Below are 21,421 nucleotides of genomic sequence, written 5' to 3'. Positions count from 1 at the left end.
TCAGTTACACGGAGGAACATGGGAATCAAGCAGCCGCGAGAGAATTCAAGATCAACGAATCCATCGTTCGCAAGTGGAGGAAGCAGGAAAACGAGCTTCGCCAAGTCAAGAAGACGAAGCGAAGATTCCGTGGGAAAAAAAGAAAAAAAAAGCGGAAACAAGGCGAGGTGGCCCGAGTTGGAACGTACTCGGGCAATGGATTAATGAGCAAAGAACAGCCGGAAGAAGCGTCTCTACAATCACCATTCGACTGAGTGCAATAACCCGGGGCTTTCCATCATTCCGGGAGTCTTGACGAACCGCTGGACATCCGTGTAGACAGGGCATTCAGTGACGTGAGCGGCGTGGGAGCCATGGATGACAGATGGCGAACACAGCTTTACTAAGACAAGGAGGCAGCGCAATTTGTGAATGGATTGTGTATGCTTGTTTGAGCTTTCGCACGGCAACGAGACTGACTCAAACCTGGCGTGTTTGATTGAGAACTTGCCCAGCTGTTCATTTCGGATACAGAACATGAGGACTTTGATGGATTTGTGGATGAGGATTGATCAAAAAATAACGTAAGTGCATTGTTAAATACTTCAATAAAGTACAACCGAACTCAGTTTTGCTCCCGCTGCCTTTTTAAAAACATTGTTTTAGCGTGCATGCATGCTACCGTATGTTTCAACTTAGCGTATGTTTTACCATGCCTGCGCCCAATAATACGGTGTGCCTTATGTATGTTAAATACAGAAATAGACCCCGTAACTGAGACTGCGCCTTTTAATACAGTGCGCCTTATGGTCGCGAAAACAAGATATATGATTCACTGAGACACTGTGCGGATGCACATGCGCACAGAGCAGAACATTTATTTCAGAAGCCTAATAAAATCCAGATAATACTTCATGTTTTGAGCCTGGATAGCAGCAAATTGATGGTGCGTATTATACAGAAGAGTTTGCCTGATTTTGGGGGTACGTATTCTACTCGAGAGCATATTATGCATGAGAAATTACAGTAATCCTATTGTGAGGTGTCTTTGATAATGTTAAGTTGACATACCTAAGGACAGCATGAAGTGCTTCATTGAATTTGGTCCCTCGTTGCTTCTCACCACTGACTGTCACCCACGACTGGCTCAGGAAGCTCCGTGCAAGAGAAGCTAAGTGGACAAAACAAACATCATGGATGTCCACTTGATAGTAGAGGAGGCAATGTAATTGCTAAACAGCTGTAAGACTGACCAGTCTGCTCCCTATAAGCAGGAGCGTTGCCTCCTTTCTCAGACACAGTGGTCAACAGCTGAGAGAGAGACAGAGCTGAGCTGAGATTCGGAATGGTGCTGCGGAAGTTCAGCAGGTATTTAAAGCTGTGTCTGAGAACAAAAACAGAAAGATGCTAGTAAGGGTTTACATAAATGTTCTTAGAAAGGTTCTAAAGAACCCATTTGCATTGTATGTTAGTAGGAGTGATACCAAGTGAAGGGCATGATTACTGCTGCCTCGTTCTTGTTAGAATTTACATTGACAGCACTGCTCTTCACAATATAATGGTATGTTAAACCCTGTAATATAATTAGGGTTTTAGCTATTGAACATTTTAAAATTATATATTATTTAGTATTCTATCAAATAATTGAGTATGCAGATAAAAACTATATTTTTGCTTGATTAAAGACCAATAATCAACACAAAAGAGAAAATAAGACATTTCACTTCATGACGAACAACCAATTTGTTTCCTTTTTCCATCCATCCATTTTCTCAGCCGGTTCTCCTCACCAGGGTCGCGGGCGTACTGGAGCCCATCCCAGCTATCATCGGGCAGGAGACGGGGTACACCCTGAACTGGTTGCCAGCCAATCGCAGGGCACATACAAACAAACAACCATTCGCACTCACATTCACACCTACGGCCAATTTAGAGTCTCCAATTCATGCATGTTTTTGGGATGTGGGAGGAAACCGGAGTGCCCGGAGAAAACCCACGCAGGCACGGGGAGAACATGCAAACTCCACACAGGCGGGGCGGAGAATTGAACCCCGGTCCTCAGAACTGTGAGGCTGACGCTCTAACCAGTCAGCCACCGTGCCGCCTGTTTCCTTTTTATATTATAAATGTTGTATTTCTTAAAAATTTGAAACTGCATTTTCTTGTCAAGGAACATTTTCAGCAGGGCAATTTCAAACGAATATAAATAAATTTACACATTTCTTGTATCAAAACCATGAGGCATTAACAAACTGTGCAACTTCGCTTAGCAGCTCGCATTTTAGCATGCTACATATTACAGTAGGTTCTTGGCTTTGCATTATGAGTTTAACAAGATGACTAGGAATAAGACAAATGTTATTTATACTACTAGAAGTTTTGGAAGTGTTTTGTTAAATGGTGAAAAGTCTTGTTAAAGAGTGTGTAAATGGGGTTCTTAAGAACAATTCCTGAATGAGGCAAGCTATTGTCCTCAACATTAGGTACAACTGCACAATTAGTTGAATCTTAAACCACATTTGGCTACATGTCAGTAAAGGTTTCAGCAGTATTCAGTGCACTTCTACAAACCACACTCCAATAATAACTACTGTGCTGTTAACAGTGTCAATCAAAAGTGATCATTATCATCTTTGTAAAGGTAAATTTTTTAATAAAGCTCTTGTATTGTGCAGGTATCGCTAATGTTGTGGCCAGTGAGTGTGATTTGCGTGTGACTTTATCAACAGTTAATCTGAAGAATGACTCAAATATTGTGTTGGATTTTTGCCCCCCCAGAAAGTGTGAGTAATAGTACTAACAGTTTCATTTCTTATTTTTCAGCCTTCTTACTCACTTAACAAGAAGCTCCAGGTTCAGCTCATCTCCTCCGTCTTTCAGTCGTCCTGCAAAGACTCCCAAAGCGTTCTTCAGTAAACTCCGATGGCAGGGCTGGCTGAATCCAGACCTGTCAATCATTTCAATGACCACCCAAACACACATGTACAGACAGACTGATCTTAGCTGCTTCTGGGTACAAAAACACTGATGCCTGATGTGAGGTAGTGTTCTTTTGCTCACCATCTTAAAATGGAGTTGAACAACTGCAGGAGAAGCTGATAGCAAAAAGATATTATCTGGTGCTCCTGAGCATCTGTGCCCGGCCCATCCACAATACCGTCGTTGTCCGAGAGCAATGACTACAGACACAAAAGAGCAGACAACTGCTGAAATAACACTCTCTTTTTAACCCCAGTGTCTTCTTTTCTACCTGAAAATGGTTGTGACAGCTCTCCAAGTGTGAGCAGAGGGCAGGCAGCATCTGGATGCAGAATGAAGCCACATCCTTGGGGCTCTTTTGTTGTAGGTGGGAGAAGCCCATGGTCTTGTCAGCCCTTGCCTGTCACCGTACGACAATGAATACAGTAAAGTTTGGCTTTGCATATAAAGGTCTAATTAGTCTATATACCTATATACCTAACTGCCATCAACACAACTTCAGTAACCACATCATTAGGTAGAACTTTTCTAATGAGTTTTAGTGTGATAACATTTTTAGCTTTTAAAATAATGACAACTACTATTGTGCTCTATCGTGGTAGATTGGTGACCTAGTGGGTAGCACGTCTGCCTCAAAGTTCTGAGGTTTGGGGTTCCAATCTGTGGAGTTTGCATGTTCTCCCCGGGCTTGCATGAGTTTTCGCAGAGTACTTCGGCTTCCCACCACATTTAAAAAACATTCATATAAGGTTAATTAAATACTCCAAATTGTCTATAGGTGTGAATGTAAATGTTTGTCTAAATGTGACTGGTGACCTGTCTAGGGTGTACCACGCTTCTCGCAGAGGTTTAGTTGTTTAGAATTGAGAGGGATTCCACCAACAGACTACACCCACAATAATAAACAAATTGATTCCTCCAGTGATCAGGGTGAGTAAAAAATGGTGTACAGTACAGTGGTGTATTCTCTTTGACTGGATCTAATTAGGTTGGCCACGTGTACTTAATGCTGTGGCCTATGGAGTATATTTGTGTTCTGTTGGTTTGTGAGTTGTGAACCTTGAGGAATGGCACTCTCTTGGCAGGAGCAGCTGTCAGACGAAACTCCAGTTTGCGAAGCATATCTTCCAGCAGGTAAACCAGCTCTGCCGGACCTAAAAGAACTTCCTGTCGCTCCTCAAGCAGATTTAAAAGACACAATGTGTATTGTATTTAGGTGCATTTTGTTTTGAAATTTTGATAAGGCGTCCCGCTGGAAAGGTCTCCGTGTCTTACCTTGGTGTTGAGTTCAGAGTCCAGCGTTGAGCGGGCCTTCAAGCCACACTGCAGCACACTGAGTATCTCCAAGTCGAGCTCCCTGAAAAATGGCCTGTAGGATGCCAGGTTGACTCCTTGCCGGGCCTCCTTCTCTTTCTCCTTCTCTGGCTCCTTTTAGAACATGTACAGGCTCATTGGTAACTACTTAGTCTTTTACCATCCAAGTTTTCACAAGGTGAAAATCCTTTTTTTGTTTTTTGGGGGGGTTTTGATTTTGTTTTCTGTGACCATCTAAGCCAAAGTAGAAATTTGCCAACTTCAAATTTGAGATTTTTGCAACATTAGTGGTTCTGAAGTTCACTCTTGGCTGATTGACTTAACTTTCACGCCATGGTCATTGGAATAAAAACTGGAGCAATTTATTGTTCACCTGCTGCATTTCCTCTTCTATCTTGTCCTCTATCTGAGAGCTGCCTTCTGAGGAATTCTTCCCAGGCGCCTTCCTCTTCTTTCCAGAGCCATCTTGGAAGCATATTAAAAACGACATCCTCACAGTGCCTTTTCTCTTAAGATCATTGGGTTTGATAATAAATAAATTAGTAGTATAAAATATCACCAGTGCTGTGTACTTACCTTTCTTTGTCTTATTCACAGGAGCGGTAGTGCTAGGTACAATCACATCTGTGGTCTCTCCATCAAAGTTAGCAACAGGTGGAACATATCCAGGAGTTCCTGGAACAAAGAGTGCAATTTTAAAACTCACTGAGGCTAGTAATGAGAGTTGTTACTGTGCATGTGATGCCCACCGGCCAAAGCCTTCTCCAACAGGGTGTGAAGGTAGGTGATGTTCTGCAGACGGGTCATCACTTTCATCTTCATCTCTTTGTCCTTGATCTTGCAAAAGGCATTTACCACCTGCAAATACACATCAGCCTTTATGGTGAAAGCTGTACAATTGAACACCAAACATTTTGAAAACTGAAACACTGTATGGCTACAATTGAGTAATACATCCTGTAATTCCCAGTCTTTAAACATTTTCAGCAATTATTGTCAAACATGTATAATGTGTTTAGAAACAAATGTTGAAATACACTTTACAGGGTCTGTAAAACTTCTTTAAATGCTATTTTGATTCAGTTTAAGACCTCTCATTCACTTAATATGACCATTGGGTGGGTTTTCGCCAGATACTCCGGAATCCTCCCACATTCCAAAAACATGCATTCAACAACATGGCAAATTGAAGATTCTAAATTGTCCTTTGGTTTGAATTTGAGTGTGAATGGTTGTTTGTCTATATGTGTCCTGTGATTGGCTGGCAACCAGTCTAGGGTGTAACCCTCCTGCCCAATGTGAGCAGGATAGGCTCCAGCTCACTCGTAACCCGAAATCAAATGTAAGACTTAACTATCCACGTACTCTTTGCAAATGTGCAGTTACCTCTCTGAACCAGTTGATGGTGTGAAATAGCAGAGTGCAAATGAACTCCCTCTCCACTTTGGACAGGCTGTCTATTTTTTCTACAACATCCATGTCTGTTAGGATGAGAGGGCAGCCTGAAATCCCACAAAAATGCACACACATTTTTTAACGCATTCATTAAAGGATCAAGAATAAGGTGGCTTTAGAATAAATTCCAATCTCTTTCTCACCCAGTAAGGCATCAATCTCCTCTAAGTCGCCTTGGTTCTGTTTCTCCTCACAAAACCGCAACAGCCGGAAAAATGGAGACAAACAGAGAGAACTCCTGCTGACAAAAGAACTGTTAAATTCACCGGTTGTCAGTTAAATCTGGAATCCAGATGGATGAAATTAAGGTCACCGACTTGTTGTCCTTGTCTCGACTGTGCTGCTCCGCCCTGCTGTGCATGTCATTGGCCAGCAGAGGCATCAAGTTGATGGCAATGCCTCCTTGACTCTCGTCCTCATCCAGATCGTACATGACACGGGCCGGGAAGGGGAAGGACCTGAGACCCGAACCGGATACCATTAATACAGAAGGCTTGATTATCAAAGGCGCTAAGATGAGTTACATCTACCGATCACTGACCCTGATCTTTCTGGTCCCAGATCCACCACAAAGTTACCCTGGAAGACATCTAAGACTCTCTTGCTGATCTTCTCCTGTGCATGAGGAAGATGAATAGCACATAATAGACAATATTAAATAACGAAATGTGTTGCATGGCATTTTAGCTGTTGTGAAGAAAGGTGTGTTCTATTTTTTTCTTTTCTTCTGATTGTATTTACCAAAGACTCAATACATTCATCAAAATAAACAGTTCGACACCCTACTTTTTTTTTTCTTTTTTCACAAAAACATAAATCCTAGATCAAAGATGAGATCATGGACAGAATAATAAGGATGTCATGGCAAAGCACTGACCAAGAATCCATCAGACTTCTCTGATGCCATCCTTTAACAGTACTGCTCAGAACTCCATTCGCATGGTACAGTATATTGTGATTACTATCATACGCTATGCGCTGCTAAACCTGTAGGACACAACACATAATTTCTCTTTTATAAGAATTAATAGTCCTACCTACCTGCACTTGTGGGTCCAGAGTGGAGGTTTGAATCAGATTGGCCAGCTCGTCACAGTACAGAGCTGCAGCTTCAGGTGAAGTCTCACTACTGGACTGCACCAACTCCAACAGGGCTGACAACTGCAACAAGATAAGAAAGCCATACATTTGGTCTAACAAACTAGAACTTAAATAAACCACTACAAAAGCAAATAAAATTAAGCATAGATTTTCTTCTTGCGTACTTGTCTGAATGTCTCTGGTGGTAACGAGGTGGTCTGAGAAGCTTTGGCTTTAGGTCTGGTTGTGCAAAGAGCATGGTACAGAAATAAATGGACAACGCATACAAACAACAATAATCTGAGAAGAAAAGCTCTTACACGAGTGCCCCCATGCTGCCTATGATCATAACGCCACCGATTATGCCGATGCCCTTGTACTTGGGCGCAGTGCTGGAGAGTTGTTTGCGGATTACAATGTGCATGTCGTCCTGAAGGGAGTGAGTGAATGAATGACAGATGCAGCTCAACAGAATCATTACAAATGTCCAAAAAAGATGACTAAAATTAAGGAATGCACCTGAATGTGTGAGCCTTGTTGTGGTCCAAATGCAAGTCTGCTCAACAGATGGAAAAGTCTGCGAATTTGCTGAGGTGTGAGATTGTCTAGGTAGTCCAAAATTCCCTGCAGAAAATATTGTAATTAGTTACAATGAGTCGACTGACAAATATCTCTGTATTCTCATCAGCAAAAGGCCAAATATCACTAAACTTGGTGACGAGAAAAAGAGAAGCCTGTATTACCAGAATGGCATTTTCTGACATATTGCAATCAACAACTGAACCGTCGAAATGTTTAGACATAAAAGAAATTCAGTTAATAAAAAAAAATCAGACATAAAATCAACTGCCATAACATTAGCTAACACAATTGAATGAGACTGTCAAAGATAATAGTAAAGGTAATCTCAATTTCAATTATCAATGTCAAGATGGCAACTTGTGTTTGCTTATTAATGTAGCTGTAGCTTGCAGTGGTGTGTAAAACTAATGTGCACCATCCTGAGATCTGTTTCTAATATTGTGGTTGTTTGATATAATTGCTTGACAGAAACAGTACATTACTTAACAGTAACCAACATATTATACACACGCCACACCGATAAACGCACTGAGAAATGCACGCACACACACACACAAACACACACACATGCACACGCACACACAGACTCAAATAGTTCCAGAACTACTAAATATCGTTTTACTTGTATTTGGATGCCAATTATTGGTGCGCCTAATAAAGTGTCTGTTGAGTGTCCATGATGGTTTGAGGAGGGGGTCAACTGTACTATCCTTGGCAGAAAGCGTCACAGTACTTTTCCTTCAACTAAAAATATATTTCTGTTTTTCTGTTTCGCAACAAAAGATAAAACGACCTTCACCTGACCTTGACAAAAACAGCATACGGCCCTATTTCGGCAGGCAGTTCAGTAACCAGACTGCAGAGCAGCTCCAGGGCCATGTCTACCTCGACGCCGACACCACTGCACACGTGGGTCACCAAAGAGCCCACAACCTCCTTTAACAGAGGACATGGGGCATACATTATCCATCCATCCATTTTCTGAGCCGCTTTTTTTAAAAAGATAACAAACGCATACTTAAACAATAACAGCGTGCAAACCTGCTGGCAGTAAGTATCAAAAGACGTGAAGGAATGCCGATACATGTGTCCAGCAAACGGGACAACGCAGGGGTCTGGGGAGCGCAACAAACTCTGAGCCAGGGCAAGGATGGAGGAGAAATACCCCCGCAGGACCTAAACCAATGAAGAAAGGCACAAGTCAAATAAAGACAAATCTGTCGAGTCATGTGTCAGTGAATATACTTGCCTGCTTGTTGTCCTTAAAGGTCTTCTGCAGCAGCGCCTCAGAGATCAGGCCAGTCCTCACTTTCATTTTCAGCAACTTCTCGGCACCCCGCCGACTCTGGTTAGCGTTGGTGGAGTGCAAGATGAACAGCACCAGCAGATCTATCACCTGATGCAGCAGCAACTGGATTTCATTCATACTGACATACAGCAGATTACTCAAAAATAAAGAACACATTTCTGAGAAATTGGGTTGAATTTCAAATGTGGATCAGCTCGAATAAATTTTTACTTTTTTTTTTTTTTTTTTTATAAAGTAGATTTTTGGGTTGTCCAGGGTGTACCCTGCTGTCACCCAAAGTCAGTTGGGAAAGTTCTCCAGCTAACCTGTGACCCTGAACAGGATAAATGGTAGAAAATAGATGGATATTTTCAAATTACTTATGGATCTTTGTATAAAAAATGCAAAACAGTGTGGTTGACTCAGTAACTTGAATGAACTCAAAAATCATGATTTTCGAAATTAGAAAAGGTATGCCTGAATATGCATGAAGAATAAAAATATTACTTTTCTACAAATTGAATTTACCTTCGCAAAGCCATTTTATTCCTCAATTACTATTCATTATATAATAAAAACAAATATTATTTAGGACCGTTGGCGTGACAACATTTGAGTCACTTTTGGCCACAACTTATAAAATTATCCAAGAACTGCATGATAAAATTCTGCCTTTTCAAATATAATGAAGCTCAGTTTTGATTGACACCTTTAGAGAAGTATTAATTCAACATTTATTACTGTGGTAGTATTTTTCTGGTGTTCCACTCCACTGGAAACTACAAACACAAAACTTAACATTTGGTTAAAGTAATTCCTCTCTGTCAGTGTAAATCACAATTTTGCATTAGGTTGTGCAAGTGTACCCAATTTCTTGGTGATTTTAGGCATCTACAATCAAACTATAGCTGATAAATGTCTTCATAATTCATGAAGTGGACTTGATATAACATTCACCTTGTGCTCCTCCACTTCTTCCACAGACTCGATTGCCTATGGAAAAACAGTACACAAGCAGTACCATTGAAAGAGTTGTTTTTGCTTAAAACAGTAATCAACCTGAGAGAGGGGACACAACAGTTGTGCACCTTGAGCCACGCCTCAGATATTGTCTTCTGGAACCGCACAGCTGATTTAATGGCATCCACAATCAGGGTAATGAAATCCTGGCTGCCAGTGGTTGCTGTAGTCAAGTTGAACCTGATTCACACAAGAGAGTGGCACAAAGCAAAAATCTGTGTTTTGTTTCTAAATATATTAAATAAGTTTGAAGATAAGTGCTGAAAACATATGTAAAGACTTATAACAATATAGTGCTGAATTGTTATATAGCTTAAGCATCTTTTTCACCGTTTAAAATTTCCTGATTTTGTGGGCACGGCTAAAACACAGCCCTCTGACGTCAGCACTATATAAGGACAAAGTGAGGTTGTTTCGTTTGGCTATGCTGCTCAGTTGTGAGTTAGCTGTTCTAAGCTTGCATAACAAGGCCCATTTACAGCAAGCTAACGATGACTACACCCCAAAAATGCGTCTTCGCTGTATGCCTCAATTTACAGAACAGCTCGGTGACGTTATTTAAGCTCCCAAAAAATGAGGAAATAACAAAGCGATGGATTGACTTCACAGATGCCAGCTGAACATCAACACCACCACCCAACTGTGCAGTGCGCATTTTACGACAGATAGTTTTGCAAACTTTCACCTGAGACAACATGTCTTCGTGGGTAACTTGATACTAGTGAATGCGGGAGTTCCGACTGTCTCCCTACCTGGGCTTCCTCCTAATGTCCCGCTGTTGTCAGGTGCTGTGTTCAGCTGTGATATTATGTCACCAACAACGAGGGTAAGTTGACTTGTGTGTTTATTTTTATGATTATAGTCCACAATAACTATTCAATTTTTAAGTTGATTGTACATCGTAAAAGGTATCACCCACTCAGTATGTTTGATTCCTATACGACTATAGTGCTCTTGATCCTCTAAGTGCTAGAGGACTCTGCATCTTTTTGCACAATTGTCCCAAAAAAATTTTTAAAGTACCAGCATTACCAGATAACTAGCAACCTTTATTGCTCAGTGACTGTTTTTTGTCAATGTCTTTATGTCTCAAAAGTGTTCTGTCAATTGACTGTCTGTCAACTACTGGAGAAAAATTCCTTGTGTGTTTTTTGGACATACTTGGCAAATAAAGATGATTCTGATTCTGATAGTACTTTCAGCATCTGTTTTACAAAGCAGTCAATTAAAACCATAAGAGAAATGGCATGAGAGTGTGAGGAGATGCCAAAAGTCAGAAGAGAACTTGGTTGTCAGACAGATCACTTTGGCTTTGGTGCATGCATTTGAGAGATGAGAGGTTTTTGAAGCCTGATTTTATATACTTAGCGATATTTTATTTTTATTCATTGAAATTTGGCAGGCTTGTTAACATTTCTCTGTGTTTTGTTGAATTTACATGACATTTTTTGGGCCACTTTAAGACTATTTCTTACAATTAAGGTTTAGCAGCATTATGCATTCATGTATGTGAGTGAGTAAGTCATACGCCGCTGATCCTTTGCTTAGGCGGTTCTGGGACGCTTGCATCACAGGAGGGAGAACACACTGCTCTAGTTCTAATTTCTTACGAAGCCCACACACCACCTGCCAACAAACAAATATTACATGATTATACACTCAGGCGGCGTCACGGTAGAGACTGGTTAGCACATCTGCCTCACAGTTCTGAGGACCGAGGTTCAGATCCCGGCCCTGCCTGTGTGGAGTTTGCATGTTCTCCCTGTGCCGGCATGGGTTTTCTCCGGGTACTCCAGTTTCCTCCCACATCCCAAAAACATGCAGGGTAGGTTAACTGAAGACTCTAAATTGCCCGTAGGTATTTATGTGATTGTGAATGGTTGTTTGTTTATATGTCCCCTGTGATTGGCTGGCGACCAGTTCAGGGTGTACCCCGCCTCTCACCCGGAGATAGCTGGGATAGGCTCCAGCATGCCCACGACCCTACTGAGGATAAGTGGAACGGAAGATGAATGAATGAATGAATATACACTCAGGCTAATCTGTTATATAGCTTACAATCTAATGAGATCTAATACAAGAGAGGTAAAAATTCCTTAAATGCTTAATTTTTATCTTCATGGTCAGAAAGTATTACTTCAACAAAACATTAATTATTGTGGTTGTAGTTTGACGTGGTATACAAAACTGAGCATTATTACCGATTAAGAACAGAATTTTTGATTCACCTCTTCCACTGGATCTCTTTAGATTATGCTTTGGCCAGGGAGTACTTTTAGAAAAGGTCATTTTTAGTTTTTACCCCCTAATAAAAAATGTGCTAGCTGAGTCCAGTGCTCTGACCTCGTACGCATCAGACGCCGAAATGGAATGCAGAATAAATTTGACCACCGCAGGTAGATCTTCCAGTTGCACAGCAGCCAAGGTGTTCATAACGGCCCCACGAACCTGAGACAACATCAACATGGACATCCTGATATTTGTGCAGTTTACAGCAGTGGTCCCCAACCACCCACCCCGTCGATGAAGCGCTTCCAGTGATTAGCTTACGACTCAGTCCCCCCCAGGTCTGCCGAGCTATTACATACACACAAATACTAAAAGAAGTTGGTTTGGCAAAAATGTCCCCTTTAACTTTTGCAAGATATCGCAAATGTTTCACAACAATAACAAAAAAGATTTTCATTCTGCTTAACTACCTCAGTCAGTAATGAGGAGCTGAGGTTCAGACTTGCGAGGGCATCCAAGATAGCCACAGTCAACTGAGTGTTCTCCTTCAGCAAAGAACTGCACAGAAAGTATAGATTTAGAAGTATAGATTTTCAGCAACACGTCGCTCTTTACGTGATTCTAGCTGATAGTCGCCTACTGCACATACTTCAGCTCCCTGGCTATATCATTATGCTGTGAGTCCTCCAGTATCTCTGGCAGGCTGTTGATGATATCACGCTGGATGTCCACCGGTGCCACTGACAGCAGCTCCATGAGCTTGACCGCCAGCTCCTACATTAAACACACACATTAAAAATGCTGAAGTACACAATGAGCATTTAGCAATCGGCAAGAGCGTCCACAGAACAAAGAATTGAGCCCGTCGTTAAAAGAAATGTTACTACCTTGCTTTCCACCACTCTGTCAAGCCACTTGAGCTGGTTGATGATAATGCGTGGAATACTGAGCCCGGCATCGTCAGCACTAGAAGACAGAACAAGGTGACATCACAATTACAATAACTGTACATAAAGTCGAAGAAAGTCATAACATGGTACTTAACATGCAGTCTGACCTGTTGAGCATATATTCAGGCAGTTTCTCAAGCAACGTGTTAATGATAAGAGTCTACGTAAAGGAGAGAAGCAGACATTAGTGGTGTATGTATGAAGCACACTTTCAGTTTTTTACTGGGCCAGTAGTACCTGAAGCATCTCAATGCCAAGCAGCATGCGCAGCAGGCTTTCCTGGAAGGAGCTGACACACCTACAACACAAGAACATGTGCATGTTACATACAGTACATCTCCAAAAATGCATATCGTTGCTGCTACCATTCACCCTTTTGTGTTGAATTTGATTGACAGTCACCTGAAGTCGCCATCGGGCATTCTTGGAACACAAGGGAGGAGGCAATTCCTAAATCTGTCTGCATCCTCAATATGAGATTCCAGTCCACTGATGAATTCCTGCACAATCTGTGTAATGACATTGGAATTGGTCTTTAATGACATGCTTGATGCTTTAATGCCGTGTTTGTGTGCATCTTGTTGCCTACATTCTTCCCACAAAATTTGGTTGATAAACCACATTGATCCATCCATCCATTTTCTGGACCGCTTATCCTCACGAGGGTCGCAGCTGTGCTGCAGCCTATCCAAGCTATCTTCAGACGAGAGGCCGGGTACACAATGAATTGGTCACCAGCCAATCGCAGGGCACATATAAAGAAAACTAGCAATTTTGAGTCTTCAATCAATCTACCATGCATGTTTTGGGGATGTAAGAGGAAACCGGAGTACCCGGCCATAATGTCACATAGAGCTCTGTGCAGAGAGAGCGCACATGGCGACGGTGTTTAAGAGGCACACAAGTCTCTAGAGTCTGGAACATGTCATTTTTGGTACAGTAACAGTTTTTCTGTCAAGCCATTCGTCTATGGCAACAAATTTGGAAATAGGAAGCACACTAATTCCTCGTGGCTCATGAAAGTGACTCACCTAGACTCGCCTTTGACTACAACATCATCGTCAAGCACACCACCGTGGTAAGTTTGGAAAAAATGTAAAACTTTTCAAACATATTCAAGCTTTTTAATATTTATTTCCAGCAACTTTGCACTTTAGGCCTACTGGGTGTTTTAGGCCACAAAAAAGTACAAAACAAATTTTGTACTGCACAGTAATATGGGGTGCATATGGCCACAAAAAAAATGCTTCAATATAACAGACAATCGGCCGTAACACACGCCCCCCCCCCCCCCCTTCCCGGCCCTATTAGTCCATTAAATCGAGGTTCCGCTGTAGTTGAGTATCATTGTAAAACACAATGTATATATATTGTATATGCTAAAAACCTATTAACTTATTAATTTGTGAAATCTCATACATTTTTGATTGGCTGTTACATTTGCAACACTGCAACGCTGCTCCCCGGTGATTAAAAAATTGAATTGCAGCAGAACCAGTAGCCGACGGTCGGCCACACATGAAAACTACCACACGCATTACGCAACAGTTCAGTCGGGTTCGGCCGCGTCGCTCAATATGCAGTGTGACTTACTGTGGTTAACATCATAATACACTTGTATGACAGCTAATAATGTTAGCAGGGGGAATGTTTGAAGTCAAGGCAATTCTTAAGCGGTTAGTCTCCCTCTCTTCTCCTCAAGGGTAAATACACGTTTTTGGTTTTTTTAGTTACAGCAATTCACCTCTTTTCAAAATTAAATGTTACTTAAAAAGTTGTAATTGTATTTCTAGGGACTGAGGCAGTCAATTTTGTGATTTTGTGAGGTATTTGAATTAAGGGGGTGATTTGACCTATGGAGCATGTTCTGGGCCAATTACAGTTTATGCAGGCTCTTGTTTGACAAGTGGCAAAGTGTTTAACTCAGCCTTAGCAGAGGCCTGCCTTCCTGAATGTTATTGCTTTATTCATTTCAGGGAGGTGTATATTACTGGATACTCACACCGGGGTACCTGGGACTCTTCTGTAGCTTTTGCTTGATCCTTTTTTGAAACACCACCTGGTCAACAGCTGGGGAAAGAGGCACATACAAATAAATGGTGGGTTACATTTCAACCAGATGCGTTTTGAAACTTACCAATCTCATTGGAGGCGCTGCCGTGACTCAATGTGACGCCTGCCTCTCGCACAAACGTACTGAATACACTTTCAGCTGTCTCTTCTGGAGCAGACACCTCAGACTGGCGACCAATGGTGCGGCTCTTCTTTGCCTCTGTTTGCAAACAAAGCAAAATAGGCATACATACACAAAAATGGTAGTGGAATATGGGCAATACAATTTCTTGTATTGCCGAGTTAAACAGAGGAATCTTATTTTGCCATTAACTACCAATGGTAAACTACCATTGCTAAATGTTCCAGGTGTGACATCAGCAAAGATTAAAGCTCAAAGGAACGTTTCAGATAAAGGAACAAATGGAGAGTTCAGATGAAACAAGAAGGCGCCCTGAACAATGGCGGACATAAGTGAAACTGTTGACATTTTGTCAGACGCTGAGGAGAACATTGGGGAAAAGGACAATGGTAAAAAAGCTGTGTGTTTGCTCGTGCTTGGCATGGCCGGATCTGGAAAAACGACCTTCCAACGACCAGAGGTTGACAGCTCATCTTCACGCTCTTAAAAGCCCTCCGTACCTCATCAACCTGGACCCTGCTGTACACAACATTCCCTTCCCTGCAAGCATTGACATCCGAGACACGGTGAACTACAAAGAGGTGATGAAGCAGTACGGCCTGGGACCCAATGGCGCCATTGTCACCTCGCTCAACCTCTTTGCAACGCGCTTTGGTCAGGTGATGCATTTCATAGAGAAGAAGCAGCACAATTATAGTTATGTCCTTATTGATACTCCAGGTCAGATTGAAGTGTTCACGTGGTCTGCGTCAGGCAGCATAATCACAGAAGCTCTGGCGTCATCCTACCCGTGTGTGGTGGTCTATGTCATGGACACGTCTCGCAGCGTCAATCCTGTTACCTTCATGTCCAACATGTTGTACGCCTGCAGTATTCTCTACAAGACCAAACTACCCTTCATTGTAGTCATGAACAAAACTGACATCATTCAGGAAAACTTCGCCGTGGAGTGGATGAATGACTTTCAGGCTTTCCAGGACGCGTTGAACCAGGAAAGGTCGTATGTGAGCAACCTGATGCGCTCCATGAGTCTGGTCCTGGACAAGTTCTACACCAACCTGAGGGTGGTGGGTGTGTCTTCCATGACAGGCAGCGGATTTGATGAGCTGCTCATAAAGATGCAGGATGCTGCTGAAGAGTATGACAGGGATTATCGACCAGAATACAAACAACTATGCAAGCAACAGATGGAGGCTAAAAGTCAAAAGCAGCAAGAGCAGCTGCAGCGAGTCAGCAAGGATCTTGGCAGTGTTTCCATGACGCCGGCCTCTGTTGCAGAAAAAGCTAACCTGGGCGGGCCCAGTGATCTCATCAGGACTCGCGGCATACGTGACTCAGAAAATGACACCGATGACACCGCAGATAGCGACACGAACCACAACCAAGTGGAGGAGAGCAAAGAGAAGGACATCTTTGGTAATTTCCTGCAAGTGAGGAGAGATGTGGCCGAGGTCCGAAATCAGAAGGGTGGATTGGCAGAAGGTCCTTGATGTCTATGCGCTTTGGAACAAACAAGCAAAACACAAACTTTCCTTTCTTCTCTTAAGAAAGCAAAAAACAAAATCTCTTTCTTTTTATGTTTTACATTTGTTCTTGTGGGCAGCAGTGGGCTAGCACATCTGCCTCAAACTTCTGAGATTGGGAGTTCAAATTAGACTTTATACCAATCTGATCGGCCTGATCGGTATCGGCCGATAATTAGCATTTTATGCTGATCGGCTTTAATGTCATAATTCGCCGATCCGATCCGCAAAAGACATTACTCCGCTTCGCCATCGTGTACAGTATATTTGAATCCAAAAGCTAGTTTATTTTTAGTCGCTAGTTTATTTTTTTGTCCCGTCTTTTGATGTAGTACTGTAAATATCTGACCACCAATAATGTTATTTAAAAAAACATGTCGCCACCGTATCCCGTTTTAATGATCACTGGGCTTCATCTTGTCAACTCAAAGGCGAATGGATACACTCGTTACCAAGGCGACGACAACAATAATGTATCGCGCCGTGTTTTTATAAGAACAAAATGGGGAAAAAGGTGTGTTGGGGGTCACCAGTTCTCGGAGAGGACATTCGTTTAAGGCTTGCTTGAGGTATGTTTATGTACTTTTAATACGCTAAGCAAGCTAGTGTTAGCACTAACGGTTGTAAGCGAAGATGCAGGCGTTGTGTGGAATCAGATTTTTGGGGCTGCAGTACCGATGCCTGTTATCGGCAGCCTTCACGAGTACCTAATACCTTGAAATAAGGCCAGTATCAGCCTGATACAGGTAAAATGTATCGGTACTCGACCATCCCAAGTAAGAATGTACTTTATTTAGCTACATATAGTGACAGGCGGAACAATTACAAGCTCATGCACTGGATGGCAGAAGAAACAACTGTGTATTCACCTGTTGCCATTCATACAACAGAAAATCAATTGTAGCTAACTCAATGGGCCCTTATTTCACACTAATTAAATTTGTGAGTAAACTGAGACTAAATAATCATTATTTCAGTCTTGATATCTCCTTTAATCATTTTGTTTTTTGGTGTGCTGGTTGTTTTATTTTTTATTTTTAATACGAGCCTTGGATACGGCATTAACTTACTAGTGGAGGAAGGGGCTTGTTTCTCGCCAATATCCACAGATGAGCCTCGTCTTTTCCGCATCATCTAGTAGACAGAGACACAAAGTTTGCTACATACAGTACAAAACCTGGCTAACAACAAACAAGCTAACATGTTGTATTCCAAACAACTCCTTTACAGTACACGGCAAATGCACTGAATGTCAAGTCAACGGCAGCAACCCGTAACATAGCTCTCATCTGAGGGTGTCGAACTTGTGACAAAGTTCCGCTATTGGCTTTAGAAATCATGTGAAATATAACCTTGATAAGCACTGTCTGCTACGAGTTGGAGCGACAGACGACTTTTTCTCCGCGACCAAACACGACAAATTCGCGCCAATGTTTATCACGGCTGTCGCGCCAAGGTACCGTCTGCATTTATACAGTAGAATGGTTAACATAAACGCACCAAAATGTGTGATTTCATGAAAATATAAACTAAATATTGCATAGTTTTCAATATATCGGGCTTATATCGTCTCTCGTGCTACCTAGGCAAATTGGTGTTTCTCTCGCAAAGTAACCTTTACCAAAAAAAAATTACCGACGGTTTCTAGCGCAACTGATTAGCTTGCTTTGGCAATATTGTCCTCCCGGCTGGGCGGTTGCCTAAAATTCTGACTCGCATTTATTTACATCGGCACATACTGTGCATTTAAACATACACATCCCAAAGCAGGGTACCTCCGCATTGCATCTAAGACTATCAACTATTATTAAGTTCCAGTGTTGTTATATAAATTAAACGTATTGTGACTTCAATGTTTACAAGAGACTTAAATATTTTATTCTACCCATGTCTTTACGGGAAAAAAACGAGACTTCTATACTTGTTTTAACGTTCTGGTCGTCTTGGCTAGGCGGTGAACTATCTTGTCAGGTGATGGTAGTGCTTTGGTAAACCTCAAGGTTTCCTCCAGACTTTCGGGAAGTGGGTCGCATACAGTCAGCCCGTTTACGCAGAGCAGAGACTTTCGTCAGAAGCGACAATCATCAATTCAACAATGGCAAAGCGATTCCACGAGCTCACTGCCAAGCTGCTAACAGGGGAAACTTTCAATTTCTCCGCGCTTCAGGGCAAAGTGGTCCTCATTGAGAACGTCGCGTCTCTCTGAGGGACGACCACCAGGGATTACACCCAGATGAACGAGCTCCACCAGCGTTACAGCGGAAAGGGGCTCGTTATCCTGGGTGTACCCTGCAACCAGTTCGGCCACCAGGTAAGTAAAATAAACCAAAATTCACCACCTTTCTAATCTTTTTCATTGTCTTCGTACTGTTCAGTATTTTTCCTCAACATTTGAGTTACTAATAGTAATGTATCTAAACATACAGAATGCCGGTTTTCTAGGTAATTGTTACTGCATTTAGAAATTTAAAGGTAATGTGAAATTTTCCATGGGAGTAAATTGGTTGATATTATTCTGGTTTTAACTGGTAATTTCCAGCATTTCAGGTTTGTCCGGTTATAAAGGCTTGGCTACTGTTGCTTACAGTCAAAAAAAAAATAAATTGTCATCAGTATAGGGTATGGTATGCAGGTTAAGGTTTAGAAACAAAATATATTTTAAGAAATATTAATTTTCATCCATGTCTGCTCATAAGGGATTGAAAAAATATATACAGTATTACATAAATTAAAATACACTTTGTAAAAAAGAGAAAGCAGAGTGGACTAGTGCAGTGTTTCCCAACCTTTATTGAACCAAGGCACCTATCGGAAAAATCTCATGGCACACCACCAAACAAAATGTCACAAAAAGAATACTGAAATATTCCTCTTCTCAAAATAAATCTGGGCCTGTTTAAGTGACTACAAAGCTGAAATACTAGCAGAAAGCCATGGTTTATCCTGTTGTATGAATGGTAATTGGTGGGTACACAGGTTAATTGTACCTTTGGCCATCAAATGGAAGAGCATTCAGTTGTTTTCCCAGTCACTATGTCATTGGCAAAGAAAAAAAAGATATCTGTAATTAACAATTTTTACACGAATTAAGTGAAACTGGCTAATTTCCCTCAGCACCTCTGACGATCTCCCTCTGGTTAAGAATCAATGCAAACATGTTGGAATGAAGAAATTGTACGACAATGTATATTTGCTTACCAAAGCTCAAAACAAAATAGCCATTGTTATTTAGTAGTTAATGCTTAAACTGCCGTGAGCAGTGACACTGTTGGTAAATCATTGCTAGATTATCCTTGTTTGGTACTTGCTGTTAGTCGAATAGGAGGAAGCTCAACACACTCTTCCCAGAAAGTAGCCTAACCAGATTTTTGTTATTGCATATTTGAATTAAAGGTTTAAGCAGGACGTAATATATAAACAGAAGCTCAGAAAAATGTCACCAAAAAGTATATACTGTATACGGAAATATTGATGATCTTGCCCTCGTAATGTGCCAGCGTGATCGTTTTTCGCAGGAGAACACCAAGAATGAGGAAATCCTCTCGGCATTGAAGTACGTCCGACCTGGGAATGGCTTTGAGCCCAAGTTCCAGCTCCTGGAGAAGGTGGAGGTGAACGGGAAGGATGCCCACCCACTATTTGCGTTCCTGCGGGAGAGTCTCCCGTTCCCCAGCGACGACCCCACCTCCCTCATGGGCGACCCCAATTGTATCATCTGGAGCCCTGTGTGCAGGAATGACGTGTCCTGGAACTTTGAGAAGTTTCTCATCGGGTCGGACGGCGTGCCCTTCAAGCGCTACAGCCGCAGGTTCCTCACAAGTGACATCGAGGGAGACATCAAGAAGCTCTTGAGCCAAGCAAACTAACAAAAGAAAAGCTGTCAGGACCACCTGTGCTTTTTTGTCGACATGTATGCTGTTTTCTGCTCTTTTACTCGATGAAGGCGACCTCTGAAACCAAGCCAATTGTGAGGAGGTTAACTGATGCACTGTAAAGAAACGGAACACTTCAGCTACATTAAATACATGTAAAGCACAGCTGTGGTTCAAAAGAACAAATAAATTGGTTTCTTCCTTCACGGCCTTGTCTTAACTCCTAAAATTAAGATCAGCTCATACAATCATTTACAGTTCCTTTTTAGTCAATTTCACAAGACCTACAATTGTAGATTGCACCATCTTTGAATGAAACTGCGTTTGCAACATTTCACAACCACTGGAACATAAACCACATAGTGCTGTTATTATGAGAGTACAGTGAATCACCACAGTTGAACAAAATTTGTTTTGTGACGCCAGCTGACTAAGTTCAAATTTCAAAACAAATGTTCCCACAAGAAAGTTACCAGGTTCTATCATAAAAACCTTTACTAACAGAACATACATTTTAATTAACATTTGAACATTCGTGATGTTTTTCTAAAATTGGTTGATTAAAAATGTATTTGTATTATTTATTTTTCTCAAATAATTGGTAGGTTTAATGTAAATAAACAAAACAATTCTGTATCAATTTTATTTTATATACATATTTTTATTAAATTATGGGTAATTTAACACAAAATGACTTATTTTGTCATATTAGAGTACCTATTTTAACATATACATCTTAACTCGACATCTGAAAAATCTGTGACCATGACCACAAGTTAGCCCACTCAAGTTAACATAAAAGAAAAGAAAACTCACCCTTTGACATACAAATTATGAAGACAGAAAATGGAGGTGTTTTCATAGCAATGCTATTTGCATTTAACATCTGCTTGTAAACGTAACGTAATTGATAATGACATTGCTCATATTGTACTGAGTGAGCAGTTCGACCCTTT

General features: G+C 41.4%; 2 protein-coding genes and 1 pseudogene across 5 annotated transcripts in view; 2 read left to right on the top strand and 1 right to left on the bottom strand.

Moving 5' to 3' along the window:
• Nucleotides 1-18,259, bottom strand: part of fancd2 (FA complementation group D2) — a 24,813-nt gene extending 6,554 nt beyond the window's left edge. For 2 of the 4 annotated variants that reach the window (XR_009790109.1, XM_061784628.1), the window contains exons 1-35: nucleotides 18,094-18,126; nucleotides 17,664-17,727; nucleotides 15,014-15,148; nucleotides 14,879-14,946; nucleotides 13,279-13,385; nucleotides 13,114-13,174; nucleotides 12,984-13,036; nucleotides 12,814-12,892; nucleotides 12,576-12,700; nucleotides 12,397-12,484; nucleotides 12,041-12,145; nucleotides 11,226-11,323; nucleotides 9,766-9,877; nucleotides 9,635-9,670; nucleotides 8,639-8,785; nucleotides 8,431-8,565; nucleotides 8,194-8,325; nucleotides 7,327-7,431; nucleotides 7,128-7,237; nucleotides 6,993-7,047; nucleotides 6,769-6,888; nucleotides 6,269-6,342; nucleotides 6,045-6,185; nucleotides 5,871-5,965; nucleotides 5,659-5,774; nucleotides 5,022-5,130; nucleotides 4,849-4,947; nucleotides 4,646-4,737; nucleotides 4,234-4,386; nucleotides 4,018-4,134; nucleotides 3,230-3,358; nucleotides 3,040-3,158; nucleotides 2,816-2,926; nucleotides 1,233-1,363; nucleotides 1,051-1,150 (exon numbers count right to left, since the gene is read on the bottom strand). Coding sequence is in view for 3 of the 4 variants with exons in the window: in XM_061784628.1 (XP_061640612.1) it covers nucleotides 1,051-1,150; nucleotides 1,233-1,363; nucleotides 2,816-2,926; nucleotides 3,040-3,158; nucleotides 3,230-3,358; nucleotides 4,018-4,134; nucleotides 4,234-4,386; nucleotides 4,646-4,737; nucleotides 4,849-4,947; nucleotides 5,022-5,130; nucleotides 5,659-5,774; nucleotides 5,871-5,965; nucleotides 6,045-6,185; nucleotides 6,269-6,342; nucleotides 6,769-6,888; nucleotides 6,993-7,047; nucleotides 7,128-7,237; nucleotides 7,327-7,431; nucleotides 8,194-8,325; nucleotides 8,431-8,565; nucleotides 8,639-8,785; nucleotides 9,635-9,670; nucleotides 9,766-9,877; nucleotides 11,226-11,323; nucleotides 12,041-12,145; nucleotides 12,397-12,484; nucleotides 12,576-12,700; nucleotides 12,814-12,892; nucleotides 12,984-13,036; nucleotides 13,114-13,174; nucleotides 13,279-13,385; nucleotides 14,879-14,946; nucleotides 15,014-15,148; nucleotides 17,664-17,727; nucleotides 18,094-18,111 (3,539 nt within the window). In the remaining variant the exon portion in view is untranslated. Of the gene's footprint in view, nucleotides 1-1,050; nucleotides 1,151-1,232; nucleotides 1,364-2,815; nucleotides 2,927-3,039; nucleotides 3,159-3,229; nucleotides 3,359-4,017; nucleotides 4,135-4,233; nucleotides 4,387-4,645; nucleotides 4,738-4,848; nucleotides 4,948-5,021; nucleotides 5,131-5,658; nucleotides 5,775-5,870; nucleotides 5,966-6,044; nucleotides 6,186-6,268; nucleotides 6,343-6,768; nucleotides 6,889-6,992; nucleotides 7,048-7,127; nucleotides 7,238-7,326; nucleotides 7,432-8,193; nucleotides 8,326-8,430; nucleotides 8,566-8,638; nucleotides 8,786-9,634; nucleotides 9,671-9,765; nucleotides 9,878-11,225; nucleotides 11,324-12,040; nucleotides 12,146-12,396; nucleotides 12,485-12,575; nucleotides 12,701-12,813; nucleotides 12,893-12,983; nucleotides 13,037-13,113; nucleotides 13,175-13,278; nucleotides 13,386-14,878; nucleotides 14,947-15,013; nucleotides 15,149-17,663; nucleotides 17,728-17,945; nucleotides 18,043-18,093; nucleotides 18,127-18,175 lie in introns of those variants that run through there. The other 2 variants (XM_061784630.1, XM_061784629.1) reach the window with 2 other exon arrangements.
• On the top strand, nucleotides 15,160-17,653 carry LOC133483425 (GPN-loop GTPase 1-like; annotated as a pseudogene).
• Nucleotides 18,260-18,593: 334 nt separating the features above from the next.
• On the top strand, nucleotides 18,594-20,671 carry gpx1b (glutathione peroxidase 1b). Its single transcript, XM_061784640.1, has 2 exons — nucleotides 18,594-18,904; nucleotides 20,109-20,671. The coding sequence occupies exons 1-2, from the start codon at nucleotides 18,689-18,691 to the stop codon at nucleotides 20,457-20,459; spliced, it is 567 nt and encodes a 188-aa protein (XP_061640624.1). The 5' UTR covers nucleotides 18,594-18,688; the 3' UTR covers nucleotides 20,460-20,671.
• The last annotated feature ends 750 nt before the right edge of the window (nucleotides 20,672-21,421 follow it).

Source organism: Phyllopteryx taeniolatus, chromosome 9 (genome assembly GCF_024500385.1).
Source record: "Phyllopteryx taeniolatus isolate TA_2022b chromosome 9, UOR_Ptae_1.2, whole genome shotgun sequence".
Taxonomy (NCBI): Eukaryota; Metazoa; Chordata; class Actinopteri; order Syngnathiformes; family Syngnathidae; genus Phyllopteryx; species Phyllopteryx taeniolatus.
The sequence above is the reverse complement of the archived record's forward strand: the minus strand, read 5'-3'. Positions and strand labels throughout refer to the sequence as shown.